At 40.2% G+C, this 19,969-nt stretch overlaps 1 protein-coding gene across 1 annotated transcript in view; it reads left to right on the top strand.

The window, feature by feature from the left end:
• Positions 1–17,366, top strand: part of acd (ACD shelterin complex subunit and telomerase recruitment factor) — a 37,528-nt gene extending 20,162 nt beyond the window's left edge. The window contains exons 8-13 of the mRNA XM_067997839.1: positions 6,175–6,256; positions 7,479–7,565; positions 8,869–8,961; positions 12,673–13,739; positions 15,305–15,384; positions 16,710–17,366. Coding sequence (XP_067853940.1) covers positions 6,175–6,256; positions 7,479–7,565; positions 8,869–8,961; positions 12,673–13,739; positions 15,305–15,384; positions 16,710–16,776 — 1,476 coding nt within the window. The 3' untranslated portion in view covers positions 16,777–17,366. The remainder of the gene's footprint in view (positions 1–6,174; positions 6,257–7,478; positions 7,566–8,868; positions 8,962–12,672; positions 13,740–15,304; positions 15,385–16,709) is intronic.
• The last annotated feature ends 2,603 nt before the right edge of the window (positions 17,367–19,969 follow it).

Genomic DNA, 19,969 nt, shown 5'->3' on the forward strand with positions numbered 1-19,969 from the left:
AAAGGCCAAAGTAATAAATTGGAAAAAGCTAATTTTGAGGGGATGAGAATGGAGCTAGGAAAGGTAAACTGGGAAAAAAAATTGAGAGAGATTGAACAGTAGTGGGAAACATTTAAAACGGTGATCAATAGAGTCCTGGAGAAATATATTCCTCTTTTTTTAAAAAAAAACAAGAACAAATTAGCTAATAATGAAACACCATGAATGAATAAAGAGATGAAGGTAAAATTGAAGCTGAAAGAGAAAGGCATACTCTAAGTACATTGACAATGTAGGAGAGAATGACAAAAGGGAACACGAAGAGGTTAGGAAAGAAGTAAAAAAAAAACAATTGGGAAAGCAAAGAGAAACTATGAAATTAAATTATCAAGGAATATAAAAAGAATTAGTAAGGTATTCAACAGACACTTAAATAAGAAAAGAAAAATCAGGAAAGGGATAGGGCCACTAAGGGATGTACACGATAAACACAGATAATGACAGCGAAATGGCAGAAATATTGAATAGTAAACTTTGTTATTTACCAGGGAGACTATCAAGGTGGGCATGACATTAGAGTCTAAATGGGATAGGGGAGCAAAGGGATCTATGGGTGCAGATACACAAATCACTAAAAGTAGCAATGCTGATTAATAAGGCCATAAAAAAGGCAAATTGGGGTTAATTTCTAGAGGGATAGAATTGACAAGCAAAGAAGTTAGGTTAAACTTGTATAGAACCTTGGTTAGACCACACTTGGAGTACTGTGCAGAGTTCTGGTCTCCATATTATAAAAAGGATATAGAGGCATTAGAGAAGGTACAAAAAAGATTCACAAGGATAATACCAGAACTGAGAGGATATACTTATCAAGAAAGGCTGAACAGGCTACGGCGCTCTTTAGAAAAGAGAAGGCTGAGGGGTGACCTGATAAAGGTCTTAAAGATATTGAAAGGGTTTGATAGCGTAGATGTAGGGAAAATGTTTCCACTTGTGAGGTGGGGGACTCCAAAAGTAGAGGTTATAAATTTAAGATAGTCACTAATAAATCCAATAGGGAATTCAGGAGAAACTTCTTTACCCAAAGAGTGGTAAGAATGTGGAACGAGCTACTTTAAGGGGTAGTTGAGGTAAATAGCATAGATGCATTTAAAGGGAAGCTAGATAAGCACACGAGGGAGAAAGGAATAAAAGGGTATCCTGATAGGGTTAGATGGAGTAGGGTGGGAAGAGGCTCATGTGGAGCATAAACTTTGGCATAGACCAGTTGGGCCAAATGCCTGTTTCTGTGTTGTAGACTCGATGATGTAAAATAAAACACAATGGCCCAGATTTTCCCGCAGTGGCGGGATCGGCGACTTAGACTAAATTTAGCCTACCTTGCCGTCGATAATTTGTTCCATGTTATCCTACATTTGTAAATAGAATACACTGCAGCGAGGATAGCGGCAAATCGGAAGCAACTTGACCATTTTTTCCCACGAGTCCACAAATACATCAACTGGGTGGTAATTTTAAGTTTCAAAATCGTCTTTTGATGTGAATCCGAAGTATGGCACTCAACCAAAGTGCTGCTCCCACTAAGCCACTTGCCTCTCGGTGGAATCGGTTGGCCTGCTTCCATTTACAGCACGTCATGAATTTGAGAACGGAGATCCCACGGGTGGACTGAGCTTGTTCTGTAGCCTTAGACCGACCCCTGTTTATTTGTTTGAGCAATTTTTTTTTAGAAAAGTGATTTTTTTTTAAAGCTATAAAACATGCAGCAGCGTGAAAAATGGTGAGAAGCCAGCAAAATTGTGACCACCATTGTTTTCAGTGGGGGACAGAGCTATGAAAATGAGTTTCTAATTGTTATCAAGGTGGAGTAACGGCGGAGCGGCGTTGAAGGAGCAGGAGAATAGGGAGCGCCATAAGAGTGCAAGTCTCCCAAAAAAAAATCAATTTTTCTAACTACAACCTAACCAATGATTTGTATAAGTTAAACTTTGCTTTTGTACTGTATCCCATATTTATAAAACCTAGGATATCATATGCTTTTTTTTTTACAGCTTCATCAGCTTCTCTTCTCACCTTTTAAAAATTGATGAATCTGAACTCTTTCCCCCCCCCCGCCCAAAGTTTCTTCTCTTGTCTACTCCTTTTAAAGTTTTATCCTTTAGCCTGTATTTCTTCTTATTCTTCCTGTCGAAATGTGTCACCTCACCTGCTTTAATTTTCATCTGGCATCTATCTGCACAATCTAACCTCCATGTTCTCCTAAAGTCACTTGCAACCCTCTTCAAAGTTAATCGTGCTCCCTATTTTTGTGTCATCTGCAAATGTTGATACTTGACTTCAGATCGTTTCTATCAGGAAGGTCCCAACGGTGACCCCTTAAGGGGGACCACTGTTTACACCCTTCCAGTCTGAAAAACATTCATTAACCAATACTCTCTGTTTTCTGTCCTCTAAGTCAGCAATCCTATCCATGATGCCACCTTTTCTTTTAATACCGTGTACCTTAGGATTGCTGACAAATATTATCATGTGGCACCTTATTAGACACCTACTGAAAATCCATTTGCACAGCATCCGCTGCACTTCCTTTATGAATACATTGTTATTTCCACAAAGAACCCCATTAAATTGCTCTTTACAAATCCATGCTTGCGGTCCTTAATTGATCCATATTTTTAAGTGAATATTAATTTTATCTCTTATGGCTCCAGAAGCATAACATCTACTGATATTAGGCTGAGTCGTTATCTTCTAAAGGTACTGACTGGTGGCCCTCCAATACTTAATCGGTATATAACCCGTGCTGTACCTGCCCTGGGAGTGTGATTGGACAGTGTAAAGGGAGCTTTACTCTGTATCTAACCCTCTGCTGTACTTGCTATGGAAGTGTTTGCAGCCATTTTCCATGTGTGAACCAGGGCAATGTGTTATCATAGAATCATAGAATCATAGAAGTTACAACATGGAAACAGGCCCTTCGGCCCAACATGTCCATGTCGCCCAGTTTATACCACTAAGCTAGTCCCAATTGCCTGCACTTGGCCCATATCCCTCGATACCCATCTTCCCCATGTAACTGTCCAAATGCTTTTTAAAAGACAAAATTGTACCCGCCTCTACTACTGCCTCTGGCAGCTCGTTCCAGACACTCACCACCCTTTGAGTGAAAAAATTGCCCCTCTGGATCCTTTTGTATCTCTCCCCTCTCACCTTAAATCTGTGCCCCCTCGTTATAGACTCCCCTACCTTTGGGAAAAGATTTTGACTATCGACCTTATCTATGCCCCTCATTATTTTATAGACTTCTATAAGATCACCCCTTAACCTCCTACTCTCCAGGGAATAAAGTCCCAGTCTGTCTAACCTCTCCCTGTAAGTCAAACCATCAAGTCCCGGTAGCATCCTAGTAAATCTTTTCTGCACTCTTTCTAGTTTAATAATATCCTTTCTATAATAGGGTGACCAGAACTGTACACAGTACTCCAAGTGTGGCCTCACCAATGCCCTGTACAACTTCAACAAGACATCCCAACTCCTGCATTCAATGTTCTGACCAATGAAACCAAGCATGCTGAATGCCTTCTTCACCACCCTATCCACCTGTGACTCCACTTTCAAGGAGCTATGAATCTGTACTCCTAGATCTCTTTGTTCTATAACTCTCCCCAACGCCCTACCATTAACGGAGTAGGTCCTGGCCCGATTCGATCTACCAAAATGCATCACCTCACATTTATCTAAATTAAACTCCATCTGCCATTCATCGGCCCACTGGCCCAATTTATCAAGATCCCGTTGCAATCCTAGATAACCTTCTTCACTGTCCACAATGCCACCAATCTTGGTGTCATCTGCAAACTTACTAACCATGCCTCCTAAATTCTCATCCAAATCATTAATATAAATAACAAATAACAGCGGACCCAGCACCGATCCCTGAGGCACACCGCTGGACACAGGCATCCAGTTTGAAAAACAACCCTCGACAACCACCCTCTGTCTTCTGTCGTCAAGCCAATTTTGTATCCAATTGGCTACCTCACCTTGGATCCCATGAGATTTAACCTTATGTAACAACCTACCATGCGGTACCTTGTCAAATGCTTTGCTGAAGTCCATGTAGACCACGTCTACTGCACAGCCCTCATCTATCTTCTTGGTTACCCCTTCAAAAAACTCAATCAAATTCGTGAGACATGATTTTCCTCTCACAAAACCATGCTGACTGTTCCTAATTAGTCCCTGCCTCTCCAAATGCCTGTAGATCCTGTCCCTCAGAATACCCTCTAACAACTTACCCACTACAGATGTCAGGCTCACTGGTCTGTAGTTCCCAGGCTTTTCCCTGCCGCCCTTCTTAAACAAAGGCACAACATTTGCTACCCTCCAATCTTCAGGCACCTCACCTGTAGCGGTGGATGATTCAAATATCTCTGCTAGGGGACCCGCAATTTCCTCCCTAACCTCCCATAACGTCCTGGGATACATTTCATCAGGTCCCGGAGATTTATCTACCTTGATGCGCGTTAAGACTTCCAGCACCTCCCTCTCTGTAATATGTACACTCCTCAAGACATCACTATTTATTTCCCCAAGTTCCCTAACATCCATGCCTTTCTCAACCGTAAATACCGATGTGAAATATTCATTCAGGATCTCACCCATCTCTTGTGGTTCCGCACTTAGATGACCTTGTTGATCCTTAAGAGGCCCTACTCTCTCCCTAGTTACCCTTTTGCCCTTTATGTATTTGTAGAAGCTCTTTGGATTCACCTTTGCCTGATCTGCCAAAGCAATCTCATATCCCCTTTTTGCCCTCCTGATTTCTCTCTTAACTCTACTCCGGCAATCTCTATACTCTTCAAGGGATCCACTTGATCCCAGCTGCCTATGCATGTCATATGCCTCCTTCTTATTTTTGACTAGTGCCTCAATCTCCCGAGTCATCCAAGGTTCCCTACTTCTACCAGCCTTGCCCTTCACTTTATAAGGAATGTGCTTACCCTGAACCCTGGTTAACACACTTTTGAAAGCCTCCCACTTACCAGACGTCCCTTTGCCTGCCAACAGACTCTCCCAATCAACTTCTGAAAGTTCCTGTCTAATACCATCAAAATTGGCCTTTCCCCAATTTAGAATTTTAACTTTTGGGCCAGACCTATCCTTCTCCATAGCTATCTTAAAACTAATGGAATTATGATCACTGGTCCCAAAGTGATCCCTCACTAACACTTCTGTCACCTGCCCTTCCTTATTTCCCAAGAGGAGGTCAAGTTTTGCCCCCTCTCTAGTCGGGCCATCCACATACTGAATGAGAAATTCCTCCTGAATACACTCAACAAATTTCTCTCCATCCAAGCCCCTAATGCTATGGCTGTCCCAGTCAATGTTGGGAAAGTTAAAGTCCCCTACTATTACCACCCTATTTTTCTTGCAGCTGTCTGTAATCTCCTTACATATTTGCTCCTCAATTTCCCGTTGACTATTTGGGGATCAAACCTGTGACCTCCTGGCCTGTATATTTCAGTACCACATTATTTAATCATTGTCTTGGGAGCCTCTTGATTTAAGTCATTATAATTGTGCAACTTTTCATTGAACTCACTTGCTTCATTTATATAATCAACCTAATTGTTATTTTTCCCTTAAAAGCCTGAGACTATAGTTGCCTATCCATTTGGGACTCTCTGACTTGTCACCTTTTCCTGTTGCTTATCACAGAGAGATTTGCACCAGTTGTTAGTATGAATGGCTCATCAATCAGTGCACTCATCAGAATCACACATGGCTGAATCACTCATTTAAGTGTGTTTACTTATAGTTGATTGCTATTGCACTGGGGAAAGAAGTGTGATTCCCAATTTGATGCTCTTGGCATAGGCAGCTTATAAATAGGTTCACATTGATGCACCATTTTCAGAATGTGAGAAAAGCAGGTGAATGTCATTGACTTTCTGCAATGCAGACATTGTTGGAGTTGAATGAAACCAGAGAGTTGAAGTGTTTGTTTGGATGGCATTTTATATGATATAACTTCTTTCAATAGCTTTTGTGAGAGTTGGTCACTTTTCTGGGAAAAATTATTGCATGACATCTATTGTTTGATAATAGGTGAAAAATATCAATGGTCTAGGATAAGTAGTAAAAATGCTATTCATGTAATCATTATTTTAAAAGTTGCTTTTTTTTCTACAGAACAAGGGAAACATTTTCACTGTTCCTGAAGCTATGCTTATGATCTCTTCAAAGCAAGAAGAAGCTCTAAATAATATCAAAGGTGAGCAACCTGAACAGTACCCAGAATTTATTTGGTGGGGGAAAAAAATTAATGGATCAAGATTTTATAATTCTGCTTTATGTTCTCATTCTTTGTTTTTAAATGTATTGTCCCCTTGCTTTCTCTCCTGTGTTCCTCAGTAGTGAGGTGAGATTGTCAGGGTTACAGACTCTGTCAATTCTGCTTTAAGTGATTACCCGAGACAGTGGCTTGCAGTCAACCAGTGAAAAACTGGAGAAGTTAATTCTGTGAACACTGTGATTCCTATTTGAAGAAAGTGGTTGAGCTACTGGGCTGCCTTTATTTCTGTAATTCACATTAAACATGTACAGATACAATATCTTATGATCCATCCAAGCCCATACTCAATGACAGGAAAAAAAACAAGTGCTAATAAGCAATGTGTGTGCATCTATTCAAATTGAAAAAAATTGTAGGAAAGCAATGGGAGAATTTGTTTTGCATCAGTGAGTCTCTTGTTTTAAATAAAATAATTTTCCAGATTTAAAGAAAATTGTTGGATACGGAGAGTTTTGAGTTTTTCTTTGGTTTCCATTATAACTGAATTGGATACCTTACACTGAGAATTGAACTCAATGAATAAATATGTCTTAAAATGAACTCGGACCACCATTTAACAAGTTCTACTGAACCATGTTTGGCAAATCTAACCATTTGATATTAGCCAGGTCAGATCATTTTGTTGTAAAATCAGATTCCTCTCCTGAAGGCATTGATTCCTTGCTGGGGAATGGTTCAGTGAGCTCCACTCCACCTCTGGTTTCTCACCCAAGCAACCATTATTCATGGAATGAGCAATGGTAGAGTGTGTTGGCAGGCTATTGGACTGTAGAATGCTTCATGGTAGAACCCGAACCCACCTTTGGCCAGTGTCCACTCATGCACACTGCCAGCAGGGGTTGTTGAACAATGCTGGGACCACTGGCTGAGTATTCCGACCCTGACCCAGAGGCACTGAGATAAATGATAGCATTCCTACCAGTGCCTTGGCTGAAATCAGCTAGCTCGGCATAAACAGGCGATCAAATCAGGGCCCTTCTAGGTATGTTTGACTCAAGCACTCAATGGAGTTTATAAACTCCCCACCATTTGGAAGAGCCTCCTTTTTTGATTTTTACTTTCTAAAATTCCATTCGATCTGACCATGAAATTTGTTGTGAACTATGGGGGGGATAAAAAATCTCTTCCTTTTTATCATTAGAATGGAAGGATGATTTTGTGTGCATTGAAGATGCAGAATCTGAGATGGAGCATAATGCCTGCACAGATGCATTCCTACATAATGCAGGTATGTTTTCACATAATAAGGACAGTAGCTTTTAGAAGGGCATGTTTAAATATGGTAAATTGGTGTTTGGAACCTTAAAGGACAGCCAACCACGGAAGGGGGAAACAAATCTCCATAGAGATTGATGGGACAAAATTAAATTTCTTATTTCAACTTTTACTCGCCCGACTGCACTTGTCAATTCCAGATTTCCGCCTACTTAGCCGTAACAATGTGACCTGACTCCAGTCTCAAGAATCTCCTCCTTATCTCCTTTTCCCCCAGCCCTCACCCCCAGCGTGGCATTCCATTTCTCACATCAGCCATTTTACGGTATATTGGAGTGAGATTGCCAGTTTAGTGCCAATTAGTGTTGAATTATTGGCAGTTTTGTGCTGTGACCTTAGGCCCAATAGAGATTGGATTGAGACAGTTCAGTGTCAGTTCATTTTATAACCTTACATGTGGCAGAGGAGGGATAGCTTTATCAGTCAGTTGGATACCAACCCAGGACTCAAAAGTGAGTACGTTATGGATCTCTTGATTAACCCATTACACCACTCAGTCCTAAATCTCATATATTCCTAACCATTACTACATTGGATAAATATATCACTTGGTAGACTAGTGAGTTAATTAATCCGTGCTTAAATCCCAGATATATTTATAATGTGCTTTGAATTTTGTAAATGATTCCATGTAAGTATTTAATGGGGTTTTACACCAAGACTTACATACTTGGGAAATGGAGATGTTTATAGAGCTTGCCTAAGTAAATAATTGAATGGCAATTGTGGAGCTATGATGGTGCCTGACTCAGTTACTGGAATACTCCCACTATATAATTGTGCATCGTTACCTAGTTTAAAGTAAGTAGTTAACTTGAAAATTTTGGATCGTTTACTTAGGATTTTTTTAAAATGGTAACACTAGGGACATTGTCATTATCCTCAGTCTAGACGAAGACATAGCCTGAGTCCAGACTCCTGATCACTATCGAGTGATTGTAGTTGAAAAGCCTGTGCGTTAGTGTTGAGTGAGGACAAGATTGTCTTGGCTGTAAACTCATGAGCAAAAATCCTGCAGATACACAGTCTAAGCACATAAGGAATGGCCACATGACTGAGGTATTGTAGGTCATTTATGGAACTATATTCCCAGTGTGGATCAGCATCTCTGAGAGGAAGGGAGAAGATTGAAGGGGGTGGGGAAGAGAGGGACCATCAAATCCTTAAAAGAAACATGCATCAGTGCTATCTAATAATATATTTAAAACCATGTAGCAAAACAGATACGTAAAATTTGTTGCAATTTTCTGGTTAAGTGTGTGTTACAGATGGGCAGGAAGCTACATCTTCACAGAATCCTTGGAATGCAGTGTCACCTGTGCATCTTGGTGGAATTCCATCTTCAGGGGGTAAGTAATATTTTTGGATTGATGAAACTTTTCAGCTTTAAGAAATAAATTTCCAAAAAGGAGAATTTGGAAATTAAATGCTCAAACCAATGTTTATTGCACCATTCAAGTGGACACAGGGCCTGTATGAAGTGATCAATCACACACAGTTACTCAGCCATGTAAGTGGCAGACCCAGTCTTTGAAGACTGAACGCTTTAATATTTTCTTGTGCTGAGTAGTGAATCTTTTGTTTCACTTATTTGGTAGGTGTTTGCAAAAGGTAGTGTTGAGCCCTGTGGGCTAGCAGTTGGTTGCAAATACCACTTCTGTTTACAGATGATGTATCTATTTCTGGATTCAACTTGAGAGATCGAGGTCTGACTGTGTATTGTGGAAACTAAAAATTGTACTGTAACATATTACCTGGGAAACTACTTGCCGTACAGCTCAATGGTTGTGTGTTTGCATTGTACTGAATTCTTTATTTTGGAATTTTGAGGGGAGATTTTCTGCTTTGATGCCTCTGGAGCACATCAGGAAATTGTTCCCCCCCCCCCCCCCCCCCACACACACACAAATCCAGGGATTTTCTGTTCATTGAAAGAAGCAAATCAACTCTACATTCCTCGTTTTCTTATTGGCAATGCTGCTTGTGCTTACAGTTTTAAAGATTGAAGTATTTTCTTTTGATTGAGATGTTACATGTATCTTTCATCAAGGTGAAGATCTCCCTGAATAAATGTATCATCTGGAAAGCATTGTAGTAAAATTTTCCTAAATTTGATTGGACTAGAAATTAAATACCATGGAAATATAAAACAAAAGGAAAACATATTGAAAAGTTCTGGGTTTAGGGATTTTGGCTCACTAATAGATGAGAAGAGGGCAATATACAGGTAAAAAATATGAAATGCACAACTGTAAAATGGCAAATTACTTCATACTAACCATTGGTGAGAATAAGTGAATGCACAAGTGACACTTTGGACAGATATAAATAGATATTGTACACTTGCTCATTACTTAATCTTTATGTATCAAAAAGGCTGTTAAAAATAATTATTACTAGGCTGTTGTTTATTCATATCTGGGACCTGGGTTCAAATCTAGCACAGACTGACAGGATCAAAGTCTCTTTTGAGAATAGAGTGCTGACTCAACCCAGATATTCCGTCACAAACTAAATGTCCCATTCCTTAGAACTGACAGCTTTCACCATGATTAAAATAAAACCTCATCCCTTTCCCCCTCACAAATGCATTAAAGAGTGAAAGTGATTTAATTTTTTTTTAAAAAAGAGTATTTGTTGATTTGGTATTTTAAACACTGAAGTCAGTTAAGCGGGTCAGTTAGATGCAGACCAAGTGAACAATGTCTGTTTATATTTCAGCTATACAACATGAATTGTATAAAATGTAATGTGTGATAATTATAATATCTCTTGGACTAATACACCAAAGGTTAATGGCTGTAAAACCATTCCCTGTGGCAAAATAACTTTCACTATTGCCCACTAAGTGATATCACTGAGTGACTTGTGGACAATAGAACAGACTGTCAGCAAGCCCAAACATAGGCCACACAAATTGGTGCAGAAATTACAAGAAATTATAATTTTGACTACTTGTATTAATTTGTATGAACAGCTTCAGAAAATGTGTTCAGATTTCAATCATATACTTTATAAATTACTGTAATCACCTAATTCTTTTTGAAAATGACCATTCTGTGCACCTGTGATACAGCATGTGATGTGCAAATGTGCCAGGGATAGCAGCATGTGCATTCTCACCTGTAATTCTCTCCATGTTCCCGGTTTCAGTCATGCTGTCAAGCAGGATGGTTCCCCACAAGGAGAGAACCCTAGGAGTGAGTCAAGCTGTGCGTTTCTAAGCCAATAAGAATGACCTGTCCGGGGTGGGGGTGGGAGTTGGGGGGGGGGGGGGGTTGGTGAGGCAAGAACAATTTTTTAAAGGCTGCAGAAAAATAATTGGGAACTGTATGTGTGTTCCTATTTGCCCTTCCTTTACAGTTGGAGCCATTGCATAAACTACGGGCAAATGCTTTGTTCTGTAACCTTCAAGGGAATAATTTACTTTATAAACCTTACTGTATTCAATATTACATTTTGTAATATTGACGGTTACTATGTAAAAATTACATTTGTCTTGGATTAATGGAAAATGTTTAATTATTTGCTTTTACATGAGAATTTACAATGACAAAAAAGGCAGAAATTGACATTTAATTTTAACCTGTGCTAATTAGGACATTCTTGGGACTTTATTTAATATTTTCCTTATTACTGTCAGCTTGGCTCACTGGGAGAACTCTCGCTTCTGAGTCAGAAGATCCAGGGTTTAAGCCACACTCCAAAACTTGAGCATGTAATGTAGGCTTACATTCCAGTGCAATACTGAGAGTGCTGCATTGCCAGAGGTGACAGTGAACTGACGGTCTGTCTGCCTGTTCAATGTAATCGATCCCATGGCAATATTTGAAGAAGAGGAAGGGAGTTCCCCTGGCATCCGGGCAAAAGTTATCCCTCAACCCACTCTGTCAAAACAGACTGATGGTCATTTATCTCATTGTTGTTTCTGGGATTTTGCTGTGTGCAAATTGGTTGTATTTGCCTATATAACAGTTACTACATTTCAAAAGTAATTCCTTGACTGTGAAATGCTTTGGGACATCCTGAGGATTTGAAAGGTGCTAAATAAACGCATGCTTGTTCTTTCTATTATCACCGGGATGTGACTATTATCTCTATCTTGTAAAATCAGCTGATGCAGTGGTGGGGGAGGTGGGGGCAACTATTAGCTTCAGTGGTCTTGGATTGGGCAGGGGTGTTTCCCATTCTGATCAGTATGTAGTGACCGCCACTGAAAGTGAACATATGTGGACGCCAGGTCAGGATGGGATCGGGCTCAATTGTGATTATCTGCAATTGAATTGTCTCCCAGCACTCACCGTCAAGCTAATACATGAATAATAGCCAGGTACCAGTGATTAACCCATGGACCCATACTCCAGCAAAGATTCACTGGTTTCAGGAGAGGAAGTGAGTGGGGAAAATTGGCAGTGTAAAGAACAGAAAAAGGAAATATGTTTGTATTTTCATGTCCTCAGAAAGGTGGCAGATTCTCTCTCTGGTCTGTTCTTAGTTAGTTGATCCTTTTGTTTTTAGGGAATATTTAGGCCACAACTACTACAACCTCTTCTGTAGTGGATTGTTGTAGTAGTTGTGGAGTTAATGCAGTTTGGTTCTATTGAATGATCTTTCAGCCACTTAATATGTGATTTCATTAAGAAGCACCGCTATGTAAAGATGGATAAACACATTTCCAAAGTGCTTGTGATTTAGAAATTACATTAGTCAATCCCCAGGGGCATTGCACATGGAGAGTAAAACTCAAACTGTAATCTTCAGTTGAAATGGGGTCAGTGGTGGGAGAATTTAAATCAGGATGTGCAGATGTAATTCAGTCCCCATTTTAAAGTGATACATTCTGACCTTATTTTTGTATTTCTATTATAAATTCCTATGACCACCTTTATAATGGAAACTGTGAATTGAACTTGTCAGTGGTGGCATTGCAGTTTCCATTATGTGGCCATAGGAGTTTATAATAGAAAAAGCTGACAGGAAGTGTATATAGATGTAAGATTTTTAATATTTAGATTTGATGAACTGGCACAATTAATATATACTATTTTTTTTAATTACAGAAACTTGTGTTTCATGTAACAGTACTTCAGAACCTTGTAAGAAACATGTTGGAGAATGTGATGGTCACCTGTCTTCCACATTCTCTGAAACTCTTGACTGCAGGAAGCCAGCCATTGAACTTCAGCTTCCAGACAGCAGCACACAGGATGACCCTGAGAAATCGGTAGAGTTGTTCACAGAGGAGCCCCATCAAGAACAGTCACATTCAGAAGTGATGGGTGCTGAGAGCCTCTCGCTCACATCAGTAAAGTCTGCAGATAAAAGAAGGGACAGAAAAAATGTGGCAGAACCTGAGGAGCCACCTGTTGGTCTTGATGAGGATAACAGAGCGAAATCTGTGAACCACAGCAGGACTACCTGCAGCCTCTTGTTTAAAAATATATCCCCCCTATTGGCTGAAGCTGACAATTACCGTAATTTGAATCGTATGGGCTTGTTCAAAAATATAGCCCCTGTGTCATCAACAGCAGTTAGTAGTCACACAAATCCAAATGGTGGCCAATGTAGACCAAATACAGTGGTACATAATTACACAGCAGCAGCTAGAAACAATATGCTGAAAGCAGGAGAACAGGGATTAAATGATAGTGAAGATGAAGAACCCTCTGAGATCTTGATAGCTGCAAAAAGGAAACGGCAATTTGTGGATTTAGAGAATGAACCAAATGGAAACAAAGTTGACCGAGGCACTTCCTGGAAGCAGACTGTAAATAGGGATCGGAACTCATGGAATTTTAGTAGTGATGAAACTTTCATTGGAGCAAATCATTTTGAAGAAATATCTAATGATGTTTGTCGGTTGAATATCATTACTAGACGTGAAGAATCTTGCAGAAAGCAAGGAGATGGAAGGAATAAAATGTCTAAAACTGATTTGAGAAATATACCAGAAAACAAAATAACAAAAGTATCAACAGAGTATAATAAACTTGTTTCTGAGCAACCATCTCGACAAGTCAGAGACTGTAGAGGACAGGCATCCTCAGTGGCTCCTATTGTGCAGCCCACAGATGGTGTGAAACACCTACTTTCTCCCCATGTTAAGCAGCACAAAGATAAGCCTCTGGTAAGCTTTCTAAGAAATGCTAATGATAAGCTCCGTAGTCAATCTTTACAGGATTTTTGGTTCTGTTTGAATTCCAATGTGCTGCTTATACATACTGTCACTTAAAATAGGAAATGTTCTTCTGAATTTCTGTACAGTTGAGTTTTCAAGTGGTAGTGTAAACTTGTCGACTTGTCCACAAATTGGCACAATTTGGATTTCAGACCTGCATGAATAGCGGAGTTCTTGACAGTTTCTGCATACTAACCATTTTGCACAATGTACACCAATTCTTGTTTACCACAAATTAATGAAAAAACCAAAGCTATAACCTATGTCTGTTTAAAACTAAGGCATTCAGGAAAATGTTCAAAAAAAAATAGACTGTCTCCCTTCCCTGTCACACTCACAGCTGCACTGTAACACATATTGATATTTGACAGCTATGTTTGGCGATTTCAAAGTATGGAGGAATTGTAGCAGGTTTGCAATGAATTTTGCACTCTGCATCTGGTGAATTGGGATGCAAGTGGGTTCATCCTGGATTAAGCTGCATCTGAAGCCAAAGTAAGTGAGGCGCAATAGGCAGCCCACAAAGTGCTGTTTTTAATCTTTCAATTGTTGAAAGATCTTTTTGTTTTGAAAAAAGTGCCTTATTTCCTTACAGCCACTATTTTGTTTTTATATTATCCAAAAAAAATTTTTAAAAATTAAGGAAATGTAAAAAACCGTGGCGAATATCTTGCCTTGCTTTAGGCTAATTATAAGGATAGACTGATGCATGGTTACATTGCCAGAATACAAGTAGCAGCAACTGAAGTTAGTGGCAAGCTCACAGTGTAAATGCTTATGCCAACAGATTCAGCATGCACCATCAAAAGAGCTGGTTTCAACCTGCATTTCTGACCTGGAGTAAGTGCATGGTGACTTGAAGGAAGAGGTGTCCAAATTTTATGTTGCGAGTGGGCTAAAGTGCTGACATCATCCATGTATAGGCCAGTGAGGTGATTTTGCTCTCACTGATCGTGCAGTTTCCAGGAAATAACGCATTTAGTCATCCTAAAGTAAATCAAACTTCTACGGAATTGCAAGGCCAAGGTGGCTCCTACAGTGGGAGTGGCGGCTGGTATTGCAGTCCCATTTCAGGAAGCAGTCCTGCAATAGAAATGCAGCATAAGAAATATATTAGCTTTCAGTGGACTTGGAAACAGTTGTCATTTAACACTGACACTGCACCACTAGAGGGCAGGATACTTCATCCAACGTGTGTTTGTAGTAATCTGGTTTAAGCATAATGTTGCTAGTAATAAAGTTAGATACGTTGTGACCAGGTGACCGCTCTTAATGAAGATTAACATACTTAGATTTTACTAATCAGTGGTTTCTTTCTAGCTTGTTGCTCTAATTTTTTGTTTGCATTACTCTGCCCAATTCCTTCCACCACTGCCAAGTTTGCCTGCCACGCAAGGCTGAATAAACCTTTGACCCTTAGCTTGTGATCCCAACACCTCACTGCTGGAGCTTCTGTAAGGTTTCAGGTTTCTTGTATAGTATGAATCATAAATATCTTTCTGTAATCTTCACAGAGACACCCTGATGGAAGCCAATTTTTGTATAACTATCCAGAACCCACTGCCGAACTGATCACTCAGGTGAACTCTGTAAGGTTCGTACTCTGCAAACACAAATGTCTTTTTTAAAAAATGTCTCCCATTTCCGTTTCCGTCTCCGTTCCAGTGAGTCTCCCCACTGATGCCATTAATGTTCTTTGGTTAACCCACTTGCATGTACATACAGCTCTCTCTCCATTTTCCGTCCCTCTGTCATATGGCCACACAAGAGTGATAAAACCTTGGGGAAGTGTCACTAGGAATGCCAGTAGAGAATGAATCCTCTTTTCATACCCTGCGTCACACATCATTACCTAAGCCTCTGCCTATGGTGCCACTGATCTGTCCATTAACAAAAACTACATTTCGATAACGCTTTTCACATATAGAGCAATATTTGACAGCTTTAGAGAAGTACTGGGAAGGTGAAAATGTGATCAAAACTGTGGAGGGTCTTGAGGCTTTTGAAAGCAAAGAGTGAGGTGACAAGATAGAGGAAGTTCCAGAGGGTGAGAACATTGTGGTTGAAGCAGCAGCTGCCAATGCTGAAGTGGAAAACAAGGAGCAGTGTTTATGTAGGGGCCTGTAGTTGGAGTAAATCATGGAGATAGGGTAGAGTGAGCTCTTCAAGATGTTTGAAAGTGATTTTAAACTTGATTTCTAGGGAACACAGGAAACCAACGGATCTTGATGAGGGTATAGGTGGGGATGTGGGCTGCAGAATTCTGGATGAAAGGTGGAAGTAGAGAGGCCAGCAAGGAGAGTTGGAGAAATTAAATTGCGAGGTGACTAGTGGTAGGGACTGAGGTGTGCCAAGGTTTCAAAGGTGGAAGCAGGCAGTTTTAGTAATGGAATGGATGTGGGGAGAGGAGCTGAGTTCATGGTCGAGCAGTTTGCCAAGTTTCCATATGTCAATCTAAGCCTGAGATGGAATCTGGGAGGTTAATGGAGTGAAGGCCAGAGGTATTTAGGTGTATTTGGGAGCCAAAAAGAGTGGCATCGATCTTAATGTTGAACGGGCAATTGGAGAGGGTGGTAACAGCCTTGAACTCAATGGCAGAAACAACAAGGTAGAGTTTAGTGTACATATGGAATAATCTGCATGTTGTTGGGAGGGAGCACATAAATGATGATTGGAAGGGAAAAAGGATGGAGCCCTCAGTACACAAGAGGTCGCCAAATGAGCATAGGAGAAGAAACTTTTGGAAGCAATGTAATGTCTGCTATCCGACTGGCAAGAGTGGAATCATGAGAGAGCAGTATCATGGGGATGGCTCGATTACAGGTGTTTGAGGTGGATGGAATGATGGATGCAGAAACTGCTGATGTTTGCTTGTGTACTGGTTTCATTTTAACAAAATCTACATTTTGTATTTTGCAGGGTTTCAAGTGGGCTGCTGAAATGGGCAGTTTCGTATCTTACTGGACCAAGTTTGACACAAGACTGATGGCTGTTATTTGCCAGCATGAAATTGACCACTTGGAATCTTGTAATATGTATTATTGCCACTGGTTGAATTCTTCCAAAACACATTGTTATTTTTTCTTGTGTTTTTGATGGTGGTCCGTGTTAAAGTGTGGTGATACTTTATTCGAGTATTGCGTTCAGCTACAACAGAAGTAATAGTAGTAATAAACCAACACATAGCAGGGGTAGGAATACAGGTCTGACACTGCATCCATGGGCTGCTCTTGCTATTGATTCAGAGCAGCTAAGGCCTGGGACAGGCCTGCCCACACCAATCTTCCCAGCCACAGCCCTGGAAGACCCAAGAAAATTGGAGAAAAATTAGAGATTTCATACCCTCACCAAAAAAAAGTAGTTTAATTTCAGTTGGACTATTAAGGATTAGCCTTTATTGGACATTATATATATATTACAGCTTAAATATTACTGCCTTGGTTGACATCTGTTTGACTCCTAAATGTTGCTGTTCAGAGCCGTTCAGTGATGTAATGTTTTGTATATATGTGACATTCACCGAGAAGGTCTTTACTGTCCTTTGTTGGTTAATAAAAATCTAATATTTTTGGTCAACATTTTTTTTCACTTTTAAAAGGCTGATTTGCTATCAAATAACAGTTAACTGTCTCAAGATTTAATTTGCATTTGCTTACAATCACACTCTCAAAATCCTAACCTTTGGTCCTAAATTCACCACAAAACCTCTGCAGCTTTTGATTTGCTCAATTGCTCTCTCACCTTTTGAAGTTCTTGATCTCAGCAAAATCGTGGTCATTCTCCAGTATGCATTTTCACTCCCTTATGTCCAAGGAGTGCATGCATTTGAGCATAGCCGGTGCACAACTAACTTAGCTGACCATCGCTAGATCTGACTGGACTACATCAAACTCTACAAGATCTCACTTTCCTCTGCCAAAAGCACTTACTATTATAGGATTATCCACCACCAACTCACTCCTTAAACCCATCTCCTTGCCCCTTCCCCCCCCCCCTCCCCTCTAACAAGAAGTGCTCATGGATCTTCTCATCACTAAGACCATCCATTCAGCTGCCTCTGTAGCTTTCCCCCCCCCCCCCTTCCCATTGTCCACCAATCATACCCTGTCCTCCTTGCCCTTGCCCTTAATGCCCACATGTCTTTAGTTTCTCCTATCTACCAGCATATACTCTGATACCCAATCCCACTCCAAGTCCTGCTTACCATTATCCCTGTCCTTGCTGACCTACACTGGCTCCCAGTCTTTCGATACCTGAACTTTAAAATTCTCATCCTCATGCTTAAATCGCACCATAGCCTCAGCCATTCCTATCTGTGTAACCTGCTTCAGCACTACAACGGATCTCCCTGACCTCTTCTAACTCTAGTCCCCACACTCTGGAATTCCCTCCCTAAACCCCTCCAACTCCTTTTAAGATTCTCCATAAAACTTACCTCTTTGGCCAACCCCTTTTAATATCTCTTCCTTTGGTTCGACATCCATTTTTTTTCCCTCACACATTTGTAAAATGTTTTAGGGACATTTTTCTGCGTTAAAGGCTATATACTTGCAAGTTGTTTTCCAACTACTTTTATCATTTCATTGGCTGATTCAATTCCCCCTTACTGGTGTTAGCATGAATTCAATCAGTGAAATGGAACCTACGAATGAATTGATAAGTAATTGTTGTAATAGCATTGTTACTGCAATTGAAAACCTTTGGGGATATAACTTGCACTCATTACACCCAAACTATGTTCTAAAGGAATATATTATTGTGAGACCCAAAAATATTTTTTAAAATTGGAAATTGGCACTAATATAGGCTGCCCCAGCATAAAAGGCCACATGTCAAGCTTACGCCCTGTTCTTGAGGGGAGAACATTAATAACTTTCATAGAGGCTGCAATCCCAACTTTTTCTTGCTTTTTAAAAAAAAGTGAGAGTTAATTAGATTTACAAAATAATCCAGGAAGTCTCATGATGCCGAGGTGCTGGTAGCTGAGGACTTCTGAGTACTCTGCTCACCTTTGATGCATCTGGTTTAATCCACATATCCAAAGTTAGCAATTCCTCTAACAGGAACAGGAATTGTACAAAATCTAAAAGACCCTCACAAAATAAACTGCATCTCATACAGGCTTTCTTTATCAGTCCATTGATGCTCATACTCACTAATGAGTACTTCAACAAATCTCCTGCCGACGTCATCCAGTTAGCCACCTCCACTTTTGTGCTTCTGTTTCTCTTTCTAGTAGAAAGTGAGCAAGAGTTTGAATCTGACTATACATTTGCCCGATTGAAGCCACGATTTCACAGGAATTGTGTTAAGCAGCCAAAATAAATTATGTGCTCTAATTCACCACCACTGTTGTCTACACATTGAACTACTTTTGTAAGCTAGTTACCTGCAGTACTTCTATTGACTGTTACTTTACTAGGAGTAAGTACTGAAAATTTTTAACTCAACAGCCACTAGAAATATATATTTTTTTATTCGTTCATGGGATGTGGGCGTCGCTGGCGAGGCCAGCATTTATTGCCCATCCCTAATTGCCCTCGAGAAGGTGGTGGTGAGCCACCTTGAACCGCTGCAGTCCGTGTGGTGACGGTTCTCCCACAGTGCTGTTAGGGAGGGAGTTCCAGGATTTGCTTGTCCTGTGCCATGATGCATGAGTATCCAAGCCCTTCACTGTGCATTACCCTTGTGATATCACCAGATACAGCCCACATCCACGCTGCACAGATGTAATGATATCTGGCATCTTTCTGGGACCAGTATCTGCAACTGGAATGTTGTCTTTAATAGAGTTTGAAATAATTTGTATCATCTCTTGGTCAAACACTTGAAAACATGTGCACTTTAAAAACTGCAGTCCCAATATATGTGTAGCTTGGCCCCATTGGGTAATATTGAGCATATACAGAACACTGATTCAGTCCCACCTAGAGTACTATAGGCGGGATATCGTTCCTTTGGAGCAAGTACAGTGGAGGGCAACTAAATTGATACCAGAGTTTAGGTACCTGAGGTATGAGGACAAAATAAGGCAGCTGAGGATATTTACATCATAGAAAAGAAGGTTCAGGGAAGACCTTACCTAAGTTTTCAAGATTGGAAGGGGTATAAACTGAATCCCAATAAATTATTAACAAAATAGAATATTACTAATAAAATAGACATTAGCCTAATGTGGG

The sequence above is a fragment of the Heptranchias perlo genome, chromosome 16 (genome assembly GCF_035084215.1).
Source record: "Heptranchias perlo isolate sHepPer1 chromosome 16, sHepPer1.hap1, whole genome shotgun sequence".
Classification (NCBI taxonomy): domain Eukaryota; kingdom Metazoa; phylum Chordata; class Chondrichthyes; order Hexanchiformes; family Hexanchidae; genus Heptranchias; species Heptranchias perlo.